Source organism: Dendrobates tinctorius, unplaced genomic scaffold, assembly GCF_039654945.1.
Source record: "Dendrobates tinctorius isolate UK_male_01 unplaced genomic scaffold, ASM3965494v1 ptg000199l, whole genome shotgun sequence".
NCBI classification, from domain to species: Eukaryota; Metazoa; Chordata; class Amphibia; order Anura; family Dendrobatidae; genus Dendrobates; species Dendrobates tinctorius.
The window spans coordinates 10054298-10074272 of NW_027361866.1; the positions used below are offsets into that span (position 1 = coordinate 10054298).

At 49.0% G+C, this 19975-nt stretch overlaps 1 protein-coding gene across 6 annotated transcripts in view; it reads right to left on the reverse strand.

Moving 5' to 3' along the window:
- The window catches only part of MREG (melanoregulin), a 213802-nt gene that overhangs the window by 106044 nt on the left and 87783 nt on the right, over window positions 1-19975 (reverse strand). For all 6 annotated transcript variants that reach the window (XM_073553231.1, XM_073553232.1, XM_073553230.1 and 3 more), the window contains one exon: window positions 16820-16973. In XM_073553231.1, the coding sequence (XP_073409332.1) occupies window positions 16820-16973 (154 nt within the window). The remainder of the gene's footprint in view (window positions 1-16819; window positions 16974-19975) is intronic.

The following is a 19975-nucleotide window of genomic DNA, read 5'->3' on the forward strand; positions in this document are numbered from 1 at the left end:
TGTGGGAGGTGGAGGAGACATTAAAAGCATAGTGGTTTATTCAAATCACATGGCATAGCATTAATTCCAATTTTTTTTTCAGTACGTTCGGAGTTAAAAAGATATTGACTATGTTAACCTTTTTTATATTTTGTCAGATATGTATGTTTCACAACTTCCATGCTCTTCACGTTCTTTTGTACTTCTCCCACACTTTCTCCTTCATGATCCGCAGCAGTAGCATTTTTTTCATCAACTTTTTCTTCACCTTATTCATCTACTTCTTCTTCTTCATCTTCTTCCCATTAATTTTTTTTTTCCATTCTTCATATTCTTCTTATTCAGCTATTATCAATTTTAATATGCTATTTCTTCATCTTCTTCCTATTCTTCTATGTCTTCATTATCCTATGGTGACAGGCATTCCTGTAGTACTTATCTATAAAAGTTATAAGATTACACCTTACGTTCTGCCTGTCACTAAAGATTTACAACAGGATTTGTCCGCGTTCAGTTTGGCCTGCAGCAGCAGGCATTTTCCAGGGGCACCACGAGGAGGAACGGACTCACCCCCATTTACTGCTTAGTCTTCTTCTGCTTATAATTTTGATTTCTTCTATGCTGATTTTTAGTCTTATGCTTAATGTTCTTCTGCTTTCTGTTCTTCTGCTTTTGCTTCTTCTGCATCTTGTTCTTCTGTCTTTTGTTCTGTATCTTGGTGGTTGTCTTCATGTTCTTTGTCCTCTTTGTCTTATTATTTAGGGTCATAGGGTCATATTTCTGGTCTTCTTTGGTGTGGTCTTCAGGGTCGTCGTCATCAGGGTCGTCGTCATGGAGATCAATAAGGATTACCAAAGACAATTTCAAAAAGCTTGATCTTGGAAATGTAGCAGAAGGTACAAGAAGGCTGAGAAACTGGCGAGAACCAGCAGACAGTGCTGGCACCCGGATGGGTAGCAGAAGGAACAAGAGCCAATGGCACTTCTGAGGACCAACTGACGGTGCTGGACCACGGTTACTAAGCAGAAGGTACCTGTGCTAAAAAGCACTACCAAGGACCAGCTGACGGTGCTGGACCTCGGATACCGAGATGGAGGCACCTAGGCCAAAGGCTGTGGCGAGAACCAGCAGACAGTGCTGGCACCCGGATGGGTAGCAGAAGGAACAAGAGCCAATGGCACTACCGAGGACCAACTGACGGTGCTGGACCACGGTTACTAAGCAGAAGGTACCTGTGCTAAAAAGCACTACCAAGGACCAGCTGACGGTGCTGGACTTCGGATACCGAGATGGAGGCACCTAGGCCAAAGGCTCTGGCGAGAACCAGCAGACAATGCTGGAACCCGGGTGGGTAGCAGAAGGTACCCATTCAAAGCAAAGTAGCCAGGCCGCAAGCCGGCCGCAGTTACCGAAACCCACAGTCCTACAGGGGGTCCATGTCCCATTGGCACTACGGATCCAGCCTTCAGTGCCAGTTCCCGCAGCCCACATAGGAGTCACCTAAACTGCAGGCACCGTAGAGTCGGCTAACCCGGCCGCAAGACGACAGGACAACGGATTGGTGGCATAGTGACCTTGACACTACCCGGAAACAGCAGGCGTGCTGGAACCAGGCTGGGCAACAGGGAGTCCCCGTGCCAAAGACACTGCCGAGCACCAACTGGCATTGTTGGAGCCCAGGGACAATCATGGTGTAGGCCGAGGCCTACTTGGTGGTAGTTTTAGATTGTTTGTAGGCTACAACAGACTGTCAACGTGCTCCAATTAGGCATCTGTCTCCACTCTGTTTCCAGGATTTCATGTGACCAACAACACCGCCAGTTTATGCGTACAGCAGCCGTCTGCCCAATCCACACGTGTTGCTGTGTTACTGGGATTCTGTAATGTCAGCAGATCCCCTGATGTGTGTCTGCCACTGTCTCCTGCTCTGTCCACATTCCCACCACTTGCAGTGGGAAGGTGGACAGCGCAGGAGACAGTGGCGGACACATATTGGGGGATCTGCTGACGTTACAGAACCCCAGTAACACAGGAACACGTGTGGAATGCGTGGACGGCAACTGTGAGCAGGAACTGGCGGTGTTGGAGGTCAGGGGAAATACTAGAGACAGAGTGGAGACAGAGGCCAAATCAGAGAATGTTTAAATCTGAAGTAGGTACAATTTGGAGGCAGCAGCAGTTTGCCCTCCACACAGCAGGGGATCAGCTGACGTTACTGACCCCAACTTTCACATGAACGAGTGTGTTTTTCTGTGTGGACAGCACTTCCGAGCACCAACTAGCGTTGTTGGAACCCAGGGACAATCATGGTGCAGGCCGAGGCCTACTAGGAGCCAGGTGTAAAGCTGAGGTATTTTGACTTTGGAGGGAGCAGGACACTTTGCCATACACACAGCAGGGGATCAGCTGACGTTACCGAACCCCTCTTACACATGAGTGAGTGTTTTGTCTGTGCGGACAGCACTTCTGAGCACCAACTGGCGGTGTCGGAGCCCAGGGAAAATCAGGTAGTAGGCCGAGGCCTACTTGGTGGCAGTTTGCGATTGTTTCTAGACTACTACTAACTGTCAACCTACTCCAATTAGGCCTCTGTCTTCACTCTGTTTCGAGTATTTCCACTGGCTTCCAACCACGCCAGTTGCTGCTCTGAAATGCCGTCTGCACAACCCACACTTGTTCCTGTGTTACTGGGGTTCTGTAACAGCAGCTTCTCCCTAGAGGTGAATCAGGCAATGTCTCCTGCTCTCTCCACATTTCCACTACAAGTAGTGGGAATGTAGACAAAGCAGGAGACATTGCCGTGCTCAACTCTGGAGATGAGCAGATGTTACAGGACCCAGGTACCACAGGATCAAGTGTGGATTGTGCAGACGGCACTTGAGAGCAGAAACAGGCGGTGTTGTAGGCCGGAGGAAATACTCAAAACAGAGTGGAGACAGAGGGCAAATCAGAGAACATATTAAATCAGAGGTAGTCAGAAGTTGTAAGCAGCAGGAGAGTTTGCCGTACACACAGCAGGGGATCAGCTGACGTTACCGAACCCCACTTACACATGAGCGAGTGTTTTGTCTGTGCGGACAGCACTTCCGAGCACCAACTGGCGTTGTCGGAGCCCAGGGAAAATGAGGTAGTAGGCCGAGGCCTACTTGGAGCCAGGTGTAAATCTGAGGTTGTTTGACTGTGGAGGGAGCAGGACACTTTGCCATACACACAGCAGGGGATCAGCTGACGTTACCGAACCCCACTTACACATGAGCGAGTGTTTTGTCTGTGCGGACAGCACTTCTGAGCAACAACGGGCGTTGCTGTAGCCCAGGAAATAAAGTTCAGGTCATAGAAACATGAACACAACAGGAGACCTGGATCCTGTTGCCAGCCAATTATTTATTCTGGAAGAGGACTGGCAAATTCAGGTGAGATCCAGGCCTTGTTCATTTTCACAAAAGTAAGCCGGTCAACATTATCGGCGGATAGTCGCGTGCGACGGTCTGTTACCACACCACCTGCAGCACTAAAGACACGTTCCGATAATACACTGGCAGCAGGGCAAGCCAGCACCTCCAATGCATACTGGCTAAGCTCTGGCCATGTATCCAGCTTAGAGACCCAATACTTGAACGGGGAAGAGCCGTCTGGGAGAACACTAACAGGGCACGACAAGTAGTCTGTCACCATCTGACGGAAACGTTGCCTCCTGCTGACTGGAGCCGTCTGTGATGGTGTAGCCGTTTGTGGCGGTCCCACAAAACTTTTCCACATTTGGGCCATACTGGCCTTGCCTTGTGCTGCGGCACTGCCTCTGCTACCTCTTTGTGCAGAGCTTCCTCCACTGCCTCTACCCACATGGCTGCTTTGAAAAGCACTACCAGCAACACTTGTGGGGGGAATGGAGAACATGATGGCCTGCACAAGTGTTTCTTGGTACTCCCGCATTTTTCGCTCCCGGTTCAACTGTGGTATGAGGGCTTTGTAAGTTGTCCCGGTAGCGAGGATCTAGGAGGGTGTACACCCAATAATCAGCCGTGTGGAGAATGTTGGCGATGCGGCGGTCATTTAACAAGCACTGCATCATGAAATCAACCATGTGCTGCAGACTGCCAACTGGACCGGAAACGCTGTCCCCAGCTTGAGGCAGCATCTCTGCCTGCTCAGCATCACCCCACCCTCGCTGTACACACTGACTACTAGAGCCTTGTGTACCTCCCTCCTCTGGAGAGATGTGTTCCTCCTCCTCCATTGACTCCTCGTCATCCTCCTCACTAAGTGTCCCCTGCCTGGGCCTTTGTGTGGAAGCACGTTGCGCAGACTTGCCAGAAGCAGATGGCATTTCTGACTGCTCATCCTCGACCTCTTCAAAAACCTCCTCACTTAGTGCTTGTAAGGTTTTTTGAAGCAGACAGATGAGGGGGACAGTCATGCTGATTAGTGCATCATCTGCACTGGCCATCCGCGTGGAGTCATCGAAGGCACGCAAAACTTGGCAGATGTCCCTCATAGTGGCCCACTCAGTGGTGGTGAAGTGTGTCCGGCGCACAGTGCGACTTGTTTGCGCCTGATGCAGCTGGTACTCCATTACTGCTGCCTGCTGCTCACACAACAGCTCCAACATATGTAACGTTGAATTCCACCTGGTGGGGAGGTCACATATGATGCGATGTTCTGGCAGGCAGAATCGGCATTGCAGAGATGCAATGCGCGATCTTGCCATGCTGGAACGCCGCAAGTGAGCACACTCTAGGCGAACCTTGTGCAGCAGTGCATCAAGATCCGGATAGTCCCTCAGAAAGCTCTGCAGGACCAAATTGAGCACGTGTGCCAGACATGGTATGTGAGTGAGGTTGCCTAGGCCCAGAGCTGCCACTAGATTTCCGCCATTGTCACTCACTGCCAAACCTGGCTGGAGATTCGCTGGCACAAACCACACATCGCTCTCCTGCTTGATGGCATTCCAGAGCTCCTGTGCTGTGTGGCTCCGATTCCCCAAAGAAATTAATTTAAGGACGGCCTGTTGACGTTTGGCCACACCTGTGCTCATATCTGGCCTAACAGGCTCACGCAGTGCTGATTCTGAGGAACTAGAGTAGGAGGAGGACTCAATATGTACAGACTGCATTCCTGCAATCCTTGGAGTTGGCAGAATACGTACAGAGCCACTCTCCAGATCTGTACCCGGCTCCACAACATTGACCCAATGGGCAGTGAGGGAAAGGTATCGTCCCTGTCCATGGCTACTGGTCCACGCATCGGTGGTCAGGTGGACCTTGCTACTGACGGCATTTAGTAGCGCATTTTTAATTTTTCCCTCCACATGCTTTTGCAGGGCAGGGACAGCTTGCCTGCTGAAATAAAAGCAGCTGGGCACATTGTATTGTGGAACTGCCAATGACATAAAGTTCCGGAATGTGTCAGTCTCCACCAGCCTGAATGACAGCATCTCAAGGGCCAGTAGTTTGGCAATGCCGGCATTCAGAGCCAGTGCTCGGGGATGGTTTGCTGAGTATGGCCGCTTTTTCTCCCATGCCTGTGCTACCGATTGCTGGTGAGTGGCCTGGGAGGGTGCTGATGACTGCGAACGTGGTTCAGTGGGTGGAATTTCACTGGGTCTCTATGGACAACAGTGGCAGTGGTTCTTCCATGGCGTTCCAGTGAGGAAGCCGAACCAGCTGTGTGTGAGCTGGAGGAAGAGGCCCCAACACGAGCTGAAGAGGTGGTAGGTGCTGCTGAAGGTTGGCCTACATCTTCAGTGTGTCTGTGTAACTCCACCTCGTGCTTGGTACGCACATGTTTCCACATATTTGTGGTATTGAGGTTGGTCACATTTTTGCCTCGTTTCACTTTCTGATGACACAGCTTGCATTTGACAAAGCAAATGTCATCTGCAACTGTGTCAAAAAAAGACCACGCACTGCAAGTCCTGGGAGCGCCCGTTTTGTGTTTTGGAAGAGGATTGCTCCTCACAGGTGCCAAAGTGGAGGCTACAGGCAACCAAGTCTGCCCCCGCCCTCTCCCTCCTCTTTTGGCCGTTCGGGGAATCTCTTCCTCAGAGCTGCTCCCACCACCTTCCTGTGGCTGACGCCATGATGGGTCAAGGACCTCATCATCTCCACTCCCCTCTTCAAGCACCGGCTGGTCCTGGGTTGTCTCGCCAGCACCGTACGCACCAGAAATTGGCAACTGAGTCTCATCATCATCTGATGCATACTGAGGTGTGCTGACCATAGGCACTGGCCCACCCGCCTCTTCAGATTCAGAGGGACAAAGCAGTTGCGCATCACTGCATACTCCCTCTTCTTCACGCTCTAGAATGCTGCTAGGTTGGCCACCTCTTTCCAAGCCAACAGATTCTGAGAACAGAAGTAAAGATTGAGATGGCTCCTGTCCAGGGCTCTCAGACTGCCTGGGCAATTTGGCAGGTGGTGAAGAGACAGATGGTTGCTCTTCAGTGCTCTGGCCTTGGGAGGATGCGGAAGTCATTGAAGTGGATGCGTTAGCTGCCTTCCATCCGACAACGGCTTCAATTTGTTCGTCACGCAGCAGTGGGGTACGGCGAGGTCCTACAAAGCTGCGCATGAAGGACTGTTGCCTGGTAAAAGTGGGGGATGCCGGGTCACTGGTGGCCGCAGCAGATACCGAATCCCCACATCCTCTCCCTGCTGAATCCCCCCCATCCTCTCCCTGCTGAAACTCCACGGCCACGACCACGTGCCTTACTCCCTGCCTTCTTCATCTTGGTAGACTGATAAAGATAGGCAGAAAAGTAAAAAAGGGGTGGCTTAGTGTTCTTATTCCTGAACACCTGCTAACCAGTATAAGAAACACTAATTTGGCTAAGAGTGTGTGTACTACACTTTAATATGATCTAATGTGGCCTAGACAACTGTAAAGTGGAGTGTTTGGTGAACTTTATTTCCTTTTTTTTTTGGGTGGGGGGAAAGGAAAGGATGTGACCAAAGTTTGAAAGCTATAGTATCACAAACTTTTTGGAGCGATTACAATGCAGGAAGCCAACCTACAATGCAATTGATGAGGCTCCAAAATATAGGGTGATACTAGCCTGGCTGGCCCTGAAGGGCACAAGCCAGCAAAAAGGCTCCTCTATCTAATCAATGCAACCAACCAATGACAATGGATGCGGTTGGAAGCACACTAATATAGGAGCAAAAATCTGGCTAAATTTGCTGCAAAAAAAGGACTATGTATGAGGCAGTGACGCACGCTGAGCGGACTACAGCTAGCGGTGGCTGTAGAACACACTGCAACGTGAGCTGCACTCACACACAGAGAGACCTATCAGACAGCCAAAAACAGTGCAGAGAAATGGGCTATAGCACTGAAAGGCTGCTGAAAGGCTCCGCTGTCCACTCCTTTAGTGTTTGCAACCAACGTATATGGATACGTATGGAAGCACACTATACACGAGAAAAAAAAAGCAGCAATAAAAGAAAAATGTGTATGAGGCAGAGACACACGCTGGCCGGCCTACAAGCAGACGTGCCTGCAGGACACACTACACAGCGTGGGTCTGCACTCACACAGCCCTTGCAGACAGCTGTGAAAACAGCGCTGCTAGGGAAAAGCAAGCTACAGTGGTGGTTTATGTAGCCTGGATAAAGCACAATATTGTTTTTAGAATCGCTATTTCTAACTGTCCCTCACAGTCTTCAACAGCAGCCTGTCCCTAACTGAATTCACAGCAGAGTGACCAGAAATGGCGGCTGCAGCGCTTTTTATAGTGCATCATGACATCATTTCAGCAGCCAATCACAGCCATGCCAGTAGTTAACATGCCTACATGCCTAACAGGATATGCCCACACTTCTGAGGATCCCCATTGGCTGAATCAAATCGAGCGGGCTCCTAGCATTATGGGAACTTCCTATTCCGGTATTCGATATGAAAAAAGTATCGGAACTAAGTATCGGAATTCCGATACAGCTAATATCGGCCGATACCCGATACTTACGGTATCCGAATGCTCAACACTAGAGTTGAGCGAAACGGGTCGAAAAAATTCAAAAGTCGCCGACTTTTGGCAAAGTCGGGTTTCATGAAACGAAACCCGACCCTAGGATGAGGTCGGCCACGAGGTCGGCGACTTACGTGCCAAAGTCGCGTTTCAAAAGTTTGTTTTGCGCTCTTTTTCAGCCAATCAGGATCCACGGACACTGTGGGCAACGTGATGACCTAGGCACGTGTCACCACCATCTTTCAGAAGGGCATGCAAGTGATTGGCTTGCTTTGGTGGGCGTCACAGGGGGTATAAAAGGGCGTGCACGCCGACCGCCATCTTACTTCTGCCGATCTTAGTATAGGGAGAGGTTGCTGCTGATTCTGTAGGGAGAGCGTTAGGCAGGGAAGAAGACAAAAAAACTGCTTCTGCTGCTAGCAATTTGGCCTGCACAACACACAAGTCACTGTGTGTGCAGTGCAAGGGGAGGCTATATTGTGGTGTATCAGTGATGTTGGTTGTTGGGTTGCCTTCTAAGGCTTCCTGACACGCTGGCATTGCTGTTTACCCACTGCTCCGCAAACTGCTTTTTTAAAAGCAATCCAATCTCCCTTATCCTCTAGTCACTTTGGTCACAGCTGTGCCATCGAGCGTGTCACATAGCGCTCAGATATCAGTGGGCCTCACACAATCTACAAGTGTCCAGTGTCCAAAAGTGTACGCAGAGATTCAAAATCTCCATTATCCTCTTGTCACTTTGGTCACAGGCAGCTGTGCCATCGAGCGTGTCACATAGCGCTCAGATATCAGTGGGCCTCACACAATCTACAAGTGTCCAGTGTCCAAAAGTGTACGCAGAGATTCAAAATCTCCATTATCCTCTCGTCACTTTGGTCACAGGCAGCTGTGCCATCGAGCATGTCACATAGCGCTCAGATATCAGTGGGCCTCACACAATCCACAAGTGTCCAGTGTCCAAAAGTGTACGCAGAGATTCAAAATCTCCATTATCCTCTCGTCACTTTGGTCACAGGCAGCTGTGCCATCGAGCATGTCACATAGCGCTCAGATATCAGTGGGCCTCACACAATCCACAAGTGTCCAGTGTCCAAAAGTGTACGCAGAGATTCAAAATCTCCATTATCCTCTCGTCACTTTGGTCACAGGCAGCTGTGCCATCGAGCGTGTCACATAGCGCTCAGATATCAGTGGGCCTCACACAATCCACAAGTGTCCAGTGTCCAAAAGTGTACGCAGAGATTCAAAATCTCCATTATCCCCTCGTCACTTTGGTCACAGGCAGCTGTGCCATCGAGCGTGTCACATAGCGCTCAGATATCAGTGGGCCTCACACAATCCACAAGTGTCCAGTGTCCAAAAGTGTACGCAGAGATTCAAAATCTCCATTATCCTCTCGTCACTTTGGTCACAGGCAGCTGTGCCATCGAGCGTGTCACATAGCGCTCAGATATCAGTGGGCCTCACACAATCCAAAAGTGTCCACTGTCCACAAGTGTGTGTAGAAATTCTAAATCTCCCCTGTCCTATAGACACCTTTTACCTTGTTTTACATTACTATATAGTTTGTTGGATTTTTGTCTACATTTCTACCAAAAATGAGGAAGGCTGGTGGAAGAGGCCGTGGAATTGGGCGGGGGTTGGCAGCTGGTAATGATGGTGTTGGTGGTGGATCTGATGGTAGTGGCAAGAGCAAAATTGGACCGAATGCAGGAGGTGCTGACCCTGCGTCATCGTCTGGCTACATAAGGCCTCGAACGCTTAGTTTTCTAGGAGTTGGCAAACCGCTTTTAAAGGCAGAGCATCAGGAAAAAGTTTTGTCTTACATTGCTGACTCAGCCTCCAGCTCTATCGCCTCCTCTTCTTCAGTTGTAAAAAGTAAAAGCACTGAGTCGTCATTGGAGGCTCATGTTCATGAACCACACCTTTCCTTGTGTCCTTCACCCCAACCAAGATTGAAGGATGACGCAGGCCATACTACTGATTACTCCATGGAGCTGTTTTCACATACCATGCCTGGATTATCAAGTCAAATGGTGAATTACCCAGGCCAAGATGAATCTGACATGGAGTGCACTGATGCACAGCCGCTGATGGATGATTCTGCTGGTACATTCACTCAGAGCACTACATTGTCCTCGCAGTGTACAGAGCCAGATTTTGACCCTGATGAGACTCAGGTGCCCCTTCCCGCACACTATACCACCATACACGGTGACACAGAGAAAGGTGCACATGACATAGAAGAGGAGGTGATGGATGACCCAGTTGTTGACCCAGATTGGCATCCATTGGGGGAAGAGGGTGCTGCTTCCAATAGCTCAGATGAGGAGCATCCACAGCAGACATCGACATCACAACAGCTGTTATCTGGCAGGCCCGGAGCACTCCAAAGACAGGTTCCAAACATCAAAAGAGTTGCTGGACAGCTTGTCCAGGGGGTCAAAAGATCACAGCGTGCTAGGCCGCAAAATGTCTGCCAAAGTAGGAAGAGTGCAGTGTGGCAGTTTTTTTGAACAAAATCCTCATGATCAGGCAAAGGTTATCTGTAAGAAGTGCGCAAAGACCTTTAGCCGAGGGAAAAATCTGAAAAATTTGAATACCAGTTGCATGCTTAGACATTTAACCAGCATGCACTTGCAAGCGTGGACACAACACCAAACCTCAAGTGCCACATGTGCAACTGATCACAACGAAGGTAGTCAGCAACGCTACATTGTTTCCCCCACTGTAAGCACACCGGTTAGCACAGCAGCAAATGTTGAGGTGTCGTTGCAAGGCCACAGCAGTCAGGGAATCCCACTGTTATATCAACGAAAGACTGATTCTAGGCCATCAGAAAGAACACCAACTCCATCACCATCATCAACCCTCTCTCAGTCCGCCCTGTCCACCGCTACTTCCACCATATGCAGCTCTCAAGTCCAGCTCACCCTCCCAGACACTATGAGTAGGTCAAGAAAGTACTCAGTCTCTCATCCGCGTACACTGGGTTTGAACGCCCACATTGCCAAACTAATCTCGTTTGAGATGATGCCCTTTCGGTTGGTGGAAAGCACAGCTTTCCGCGAACTCATGGCCTATGCAGTACCACGCTATGACCTACCCAGTCGCCACTTCTTCTCTCGCAAAGCCATCCCAGCCCTCCACCATCATGTGAAAGACCGCATTGTCCATGCACTCAAGCAGTCAGTGAGCGGAAAGGTGCACCTCACAACTGATGCATGGTCCAGTCGGCATGGCCAGGGCCGTTACGTGTTCATCACTGCGCACTGGGTTAATGTGGTGGATGCAGGGTCCACAGGGGACAGCGGTGGTGGGACAGTGCTGCCTAGCCCACGGTATAGGAAACAGTTGGCTGTAGGCGTTCGACCCTCCTCCTCCTCCTCCAGAAGCGACAGCTCGTCCACAGAGCGCAGTCGTACGAGCACTCCATCTGCAGCTGCCACTGTTGCACACGATGTGTCCCCCTATCGAGCAGCTAGTGGAAAGCGTCAGCAGGCTGTGTTGCAGATGATGTGTTTGGGCGACAGACACACCGCCGAGGTGCTGGCCGAGTACTTGAAGCGACAAACTGAGTCATGGCTGGGCAGTGTACATCTTGAGGCAGGCAAGGTAGTTAGTGATAACGGCCGTAATTTTGTGGCAGCCATAGCCCTTTCAAAACTCAGCCACATACCTTGCTTGGCTCACACCTTGAACCTGGTGGTGCAGTGCTTCCTCAAAAATTATCCGGAGTTAACAGCCCTGCTCCAGAAGGTGCGAAGACTGTGCGCGCACATCCGCCGGTCGCCTGTACACTCCGTTCGTATGCAGAAGCTGCAGCGATTGCTCCACCTTCCCAACCACCGCCTCATTATCGACATTGCAACAAGGTGGAACTCCACCCTGCACATGGTGGAGCGGCTGTGCGAGCAGAGGCAGGCCATAATGCATTTGTGGGAGGATACACGGCCAGGCACTTTGAGAGCAGACATGGAGTTGACAGGCGTGCAGTGGTCGAAGCTGAAAGACCTTTGTAAAGTCCTTCAGTGTTTTGAGGAATGCACATGGCTGGTAAGCGCAGACGACGCCATCCTAAGCATGAGCATCCCACTTATGCGTCTGCTCATGCAAACTTTGACGCACCTTAAGGAGCAGGCGTCTGCAGCCAATGTTGATGAGGAGGAAGAGGAGGAGGGAATCCTTGATGACATTCAGCCATTGTCTGCTCAGGGACCTCTCCTGGACGAGGTGGAGGAAGAAGAGGAGGAGGAGGAGGAGGAGGAGGAGGATGATGGGGATGATTACTTAGGGGAGGAGGATGCATCTCGTGGGGCAAGTGAAAATGTTGGCGTGGCAAGGTCTGGTACAGGGTTTGTGCGTGACTGAAGGGATGTGGATTTGCCAGAAAGTGCTCCTCCACCCAGCACTCGCAGTGCATCATTGACACCGGGAACATTGGCCCACATGTCAGATTATGCCTTGCGGATCCTAAAAAGGGACCCCCGCATTGCCAAAATGATGAACGATGACGACTACTGGTTAGCCAGCATCCTGGATCCACGCTATAAAGGCAAATTACAAAACATCATGCCACAGGAGAACCTTGACCTAATATTGGCTAATAAACAAGCAACTCTGGTAAATCGGTTGCTTGAGGCATTCCCAGCACACAGCAGCGGTGATGGTTCTCACACGAGCCGTACGGGCCGGGGGCAGCTTGGCAGAGGTGTTCGTGGTGCACACAGCAGAAGTGGCGTTGGAGACAGGGGTTTCATGACAATGTTGTGGACTGATTTTTCAAATACCGCTCACACAACTGGTAATACTGCATCGATGGAAAGTGACAGGAGACAGCAGTTGTCAACTATGGTTACAAACTACTTTTCCTCCCATATCGATGTTCTCCCACACAGGTCATTCCCCTTAGACTATTCGGCCGCTAAACTGGACACCTGGCCTGAATTGGCCCAATATGCCTTACAGGAGCTCGTTTGCCCAGCTGCAAGTGTGCTATCGGAAAGAGTCTTCAGTGCAGCTGGATCAATCCTGACAGAAAAAAGGACCCGTCTGTCAACCCAAAATGTGGATGATCTAATCTTCATTAAAATGAACCACGCATGGGTTTCTAAGGATTTTGTCCCACCTTCCCCTGATGACACATAGGGTGACAGAAAAATGGCTTGCTTTGGTCCACCTCTTCCTGGTACTTCACCTATTTCGCCTTTTGCATCAGTTGAATGTCCAACATCAACATATGCCACTTTCTAAAACTCCCTAACTGTGCTGCCCCCCCCCCCCATGGCCGGGGTCACCACCTAGCGCACGACACCGTGCAAGTGCCGTTGCCCTGGACAGGTGGGTAGGCCGACTCTTGGGCGTGGGCACTGGCACAGGGTCCCTCATAGTGCAATCAAGTGTCTCTGACGGCGGTGGTGCACACCCGCCGTCAGACACACCGCTGTACTATGAGGGGCCCAGTGCCAGTACCGACGCCCACGAGTGGGCCCCCCTTGCTTGGCCAGGGCCCCAGCATTTGCAATCTTTACCTCTCCCTGCTCCTCCGCTGTGTAATCTGGGCCGTCAAATCCATACTGTGCCTGACACCGTCTGAGCCTGCCTCCTGATGTATAGACATATATTTTGAATGTGTACGCTATCCATACATGTTATCCGGGGATACGTTACCCCTTCTAAACTTTGTGCAATGACGTGCAATCCATACTGGGCCTAACACCGTCTGAGCCTGCCTCATGCTGTATAGACATATATTTTGAATGTGTACGCTATCCATACATGTTATCCGGGGATATGGTACCCCTTCTAACCTTTGTGCAATGACGTGCAATCCATACTGGGCCTAACACCGTCTGAGCCTGCCTCATGCTGTATAGACATATATTTTGAATGTGTACGCTATCCATACATGTTATCCGGGGATACGGTACCCCTTCTAACCTTTGTGCAATGACGTGCAATCCATACTGGGCCTAACACCGTCTGAGCCTGCCTCATGCTGTATAGACATATATTTTGAATGTGTACGCTATCCATACATGTTATCCGGGGATACGGTACCCCTTCTAACCTTTGTGCAATGACGTGCAATCCATACTGGGCCTAACACCATCTGAGCCTGCCTCATGCTGTATAGACATATATTTTGAATGTGTACGCTATCCATACATGTTATCCGGGGATACGGTACCCCTTCTAACCTTTGTGCAATGACGTGCAATCCATACTGGGCCTAACACCGTCTGAGCCTGCCTCATGCTGTATAGACATATATTTTGAATGTGTACGCTATCCATACATGTTATCCGGGGATACGGTACCCCTTCTAACCTTTGTGCAATGACGTGCAATCCATACTGGGCCTAACACCGTCTGAGCCTGCCTCATGCTGTATAGACATATATTTTGAATGTGTACGCTATCCATACATGTTATCCGGGGATACGGTACCCCTTCTAACCTTTGTGCAATGACGTGCAATCCATACTGGGCCTAACACCGTCTGAGCCTGCCTCATGCTGTATAGACATATATTTTGAATGTGTACGCTATCCATACATGTTATCCGGGGATACGGTACCCCTTCTAACCTTTGTGCAATGACGTGCAATCCATACTGGGCCTAACACCATCTGAGCCTGCCTCATGCTGTATAGACATATATTTTGAATGTGTACGCTATCCATACATGTTATCCGGGGATACGGTACCCCTTCTAACCTTTGTGCAATGACGTGCAATCCATACTGGGCCTAACACCGTCTGAGCCTGCCTCATGCTGTATAGACATATATTTTGAATGTGTACGCTATCCATACATGTTATCCGGGGATACGGTACCCCTTCTAACCTTTGTGCAATGACGTGCAATCCATACTGGGCCTAACACCGTCTGAGCCTGCCTCATGCTGTATAGACATATATTTTGAATGTGTACGCTATCCATACATGTTATCCGGGGATACGGTACCCCTTCTAACCTTTGTGCAATGACGTGCAATCCATACTGGGCCTAACACCGTCTGAGCCTGCCTCATGCTGTATAGACATATATTTTGAATGTGTACGCTATCCATACATGTTATCCAGGGATACGGTACCCCTTCTAACCTTTGTGCAATGACGTGCAATCCATACTGGGCCTAACACCGTCTGAGCCTGCCTCATGCTGTATAGACATATATTTTGAATGTGTACGCTATCCATACATGTTATCCAGGGATACGGTACCCTTTCTAACCTTTGTGCAATCACGTGCAATCCATACTGGGTGTGAGAACGGCTGGCGAGCTGTTAAGCAAGGATTCCCTAGCGAGGAGACTTATTTGATTGTTTTCTATGTTGGGACAGCAATTTTTGGGGAGCACTATACTCTGGAGAATGATAGATGGGGCCCACCCACCATACACTGGAACATTCCAAAGGTGGACATCAGACACTGGAGCAGCATTTACAGGGCCCATTATACACTAGAGCATTAGAAATGGGGCCCATTATGTTTGGAGCATTATTTGGGCCCATAAGACAGTGGAGCTTCATCCATGGGGACCAACATATACTGTAGCATTATGTGGAGCTCATCATATACTGTTTCAAACATTATATGGGACCAATGATTCTGTATGGAGAAATAGATGGGCCTTGTCATGAGATGTAAAAAGTGAAGTATTTTTCATTGTACTATACCGCTATTTCTCTGCCGTATCGGAGCATGATGAGTTGTGGTATGTGTTAAAGGGGCGCTCTTTCGCCCAGGGCACATGAAAACCTGCAGCCAGCCCTCCCCCCCCACAAATTTAGCCAAATAACCCCCATTTTTCAGTGCGTAACTTGTATTATGAAGTTAATTGAGGTTGACAAGCTTAAGTAAGAAGAATTGATGCTTTTGGCATTCAAATGGGCACTGTAGGTGTGTTTCCTGTCCTCCTCTCACTGCCGACTTTTATTCCCCATTGACTTACATTGGGTTTCGTGTTTCGGGACGAACCCGACTTTTCCCTATAATCAGACGATCTTGCTCGACCCGACTTTTGGAAAAGTCGGGTTTCACGAAACGAAACGCGACCCTAAAAAAGCAAAAGTCGCTCAACTCTAGTCCCTACCATAGCAAAGTTTTAAAATCAGTATACCACATGGTGTGTGAACTATGGCAGAGTATTGCAAAAGAGAATTACACTTGGCAAATTGAACACCTTTTTCTCCTGTTTGACAGGTGATTGAGCTTGAAGAAGTTAGGGTCCCGTTTCACTTAGCGACGCACCAGCGATCCCGACAACGATACGACCTGGTAGGGATCACTGGTGCGTCGCTAAATGATCGCTAGTAAGCTGTCAAACAGGCAGATCTCTTCAACGACGTAGCAATGATCCAGCGATCAAACACAGCGATGTGCGCTGGCCAGCGGGACGCTGACGAAAAAATGGCCCAGGACATTCCTGCATGATCAGCGATATCCAGCAGGGGGGCCAGTTGCTGCTGCATGTCACATGTAGCGAAATCGCAGGCGAGATCGCTGTTGCGTCACAAAGTTGGTGATGCATTAGCGATCTTGCTATGTGAGACGGGGCCTTTACATCAGAGAAAAAAAAAAATCCTTTGTGCTCAGTCAGTCAAGGCAAAGATTTATTTCCTCTCCTGTCGCATACTTCTCCAGTAGATGTGTTTACAGTACAACTACTCTGAAAGTTATGACGCAGGCCTTGAGAGGTGAAGGTCTTCAAACTGCAGTCCATTCTGACACATGATTAGAATGAGCTATCATTTGAATGTGACTGAATCTTTAAGACGGCACTAAATGTAACTGTATGGCTTATGCATGCAGCCCAAATACAGCAGTGCATGATCCCTTATATATTTTTAATGCTCTACACCCACCTCTGAGTCCTTTTCCAGTTGGCATCTGGTCTGAATCCAGGAATGTAGCATTCTATCATCCACAGCCTCTGTGTGAGACAGGTCATGAGGTGAGCTCCACAGGTTTCTTTCGTCATCATTGATCACAGAGTAATTCTGGATGTGGTTGTTATTACTAATAAAACAAAGATTTATTATATTATTATTATTTATTTTGAGAGCACAAGTGAATGCACATGTGAAAAGGGCTTACATAAAAAAAGAAACAAATATAAAACTACAATGAACAAACAATGACAGACAGGTACAGAGGGGAGAGGACACTGCCCTCATAGGATTGCAATTTACAGTATAATTGGGAAGGAGACAGTATGTTGCAGGTTGCAGCAGCAGCTCCAGTGGCGAAGAGTGTGTTGAGCGGTGGTCATTGCTGGCTGTATGTTTTCTTGAACAGATGGGTTTTCAAGTTCGGTCTGAAAGTTCTGAGCGTGGTGGATAATCAGGTGTGCTGGGTCACAGAATTCCAGAGTACAGGGAATACTTTGGAGAAGTTTTGGAAGCAAATGGGTGTAGAGAGTATAAGTGTAGAGAAGATATGGAGGTCTTGGGAGGACCGGAGGCTAATTGTGTGAAGATATATGGAGGAGACAGATTATGGATGGTCCTGTAGGTCAGGGTTACTTTATATTATGTCTATAAGGATTTCATAATAGTAACCATTAGAGTTGAGCGAAACGGGTCGAAAAAATTCAAAAGTCGACGACTTTTGGCAAAGTCGGGTTTCATGAAACGAAACCCGACCCTAGGATGAGGTCGGCCACGAGGTCGGCGACTTACGCGCCAAAGTCGCGTTTCAAAAGTTTGTTTTGCGCTCTTTTTCAGCCAATCAGGATCCACGGACACTGTGGGCAACGTGATGACATAGGCACGGGTCACCACCATCTTTCAGAAGGGCATGCAAGTGATTGGCATCACAGGGGGTATAAAAGGGCGTGCACGCCGACCGCCATGTTACTCATGCTGATCTCAGAATAGAGAGAGCTGCTGCTGATTTTGTAGGGAGAGCGTTAGGCAGGGAAGAAGACACCAAAAACTGCTTCTGCTGCTAGCGATTTTGCCTGTACAACACACCAGTCACTGTGCAGTGCAAGGGGAGACTATATAGTGGTGTATCAGTGGTGTTGGTTGTTGGGCTGCCTTCTAAGGCTTCCTGACATTCCTGCATTGCGGTTTACCCACTGCTCCGCAAACTGCTTTTTTAAAAGCAATCCCAATTTTTTTTTTTGTCCTGCTGAGAAGAAGAAAAAAAAACTGCTTCTGCTGCTAGAGATTTTGCCAGTACAACACACCAGTCACTGTGCAGTGCAAGGGGAGGCTATATAGTGGTGTATCAGTGGTGTTGGTTGTTGGGCTGCCTTCTAAGGCTTCCTGACATTCCTGCATTGCTGTTTACCCACTGCTCCGCAAACTGCTTTTTTAAAAGCAATCACAATTTTTTTTTTTGTCCTGCTGAGAAGAAAAAAAAACTGCTTCTGCTGCTAGCGATTTTGCCTGTACAACACACCAGTCACTGTGCAGTGCAAGGGGAGGCTATATAGTGGTGTATCAGTGGTGTTGGTTGTTGGGCTGCCTTCTAAGGCTTCCTGACATTCCTGCATTGCTGTTTACCCACTGCTCCGCAAACTGCTTTTTTAAAAGCAATCACAATTTTTTTTTTTGTCCTGCTGAGGTACTGAGCGTGCATTTTTTCACACCATACAGCGGTGTACGCTCCTCACACAGTACCGTGTAACGGCTGTTATCACAGCCACAGTGAAGCTATCAGTGAGTCACTCTGTGAGAATAAGTCGAGGACATGTTCCGTTCTTACAGACCTGCACTCTAGGGAGATTCCAATTCTGCCAATTCTACATACACCTTGTAGTTTGTGATACACTAGCCAATTTCTGCCTGTGACATAGCGCTCAGATATTCAGTGGGCCTCACACAATCCATAAGTGTCCAGTGTCCACAAGTGTGCGCAGAAATTAAAAATCTCCCTTATCCTCTAGTCACTTTGGTCACAGCTCTGCCATCGAGCCTGTGACAGAGCGCTCAGATACTCAGTGGGCCTCACACAATCCATAAGTGTCCAGTGTCCACAAGTGTGTGCAGAAATTCATAATCTCCCCTGTCCTATAGACACCTTGTACCTTGTTTTACATTACTATATAGTTTGTTGGATTTTGTCTACATTTCTACCAAAAATGAGGAAGGCTGGTGGAAGAGGCCGTGGAATTGGGTGGGGGTTGGCAGCTGGTAATGATGGTGTTGGTGGTGGATCTGATGGTAGTGGCAAGAGCAAAATAGGACCGAATGCAGGAGGTGTTGAGCCTGCGTCATCGTCTGGCTACATAAGGCCTCGAACGCTTAGTTTTCTAGGAGTTGGCAAACCGCTTTTAAAGCCAGAGCATCAGGAAAAAGTTTTGTCTTACATTGCTGACTCAGCCTCCAGCTCTATCGCCTCCTCTTCTTCAGTTGTAAAAAGTAAAAGCACTGAGTCGTCATTGGAGGATCATGTTCATGAACCACACCTTTCCTTGTGTCCTTCACCCCAACCAAGATTGAAGGATGACGCAGGCCATACTACTGATTACTCCATGGAGCTGTTTTCACATACCATGCCTGGATTATCAAGTGAAATGGTGAATTACCCAGGCCAAGATGAATCTGACATGGAGTGCACTGATGCACAGCCGCTGATGGATGATTCTGCTGGTACATTCACTCAGAGCACTACATTGTCCTCGCAGTGTACAGAGCCAGATTCTGACCCTGATGAGACTCAGGTGCACCTTCCCGCACACTATACCACCATACACGGTGACACAGAGGAAGGTGCACATGACATAGAAGAGGAGGTGATGGATGACCCAGTTGTTGACCCAGATTGGCATCCATTGGGGGAAGAGGGTGCTGCTTCCAATAGCTCAGATGAGGAGCATCCACAGCAGACATCGACATCGCAACAGCTGTTATCTGGCAGGCCCGGAGCACTCCAAAGACAGGTTCCAAACATCAAAAGAGTTGCTGGACAGCTTGTCCAGAGGGTCAAAAGATCACAGCGTGCTAGGCCGCAAAATGTCTGCCAAAGTAGGAAGAGTGCAGTGTGGCACTTTTTTGAACAAAATCCTCATG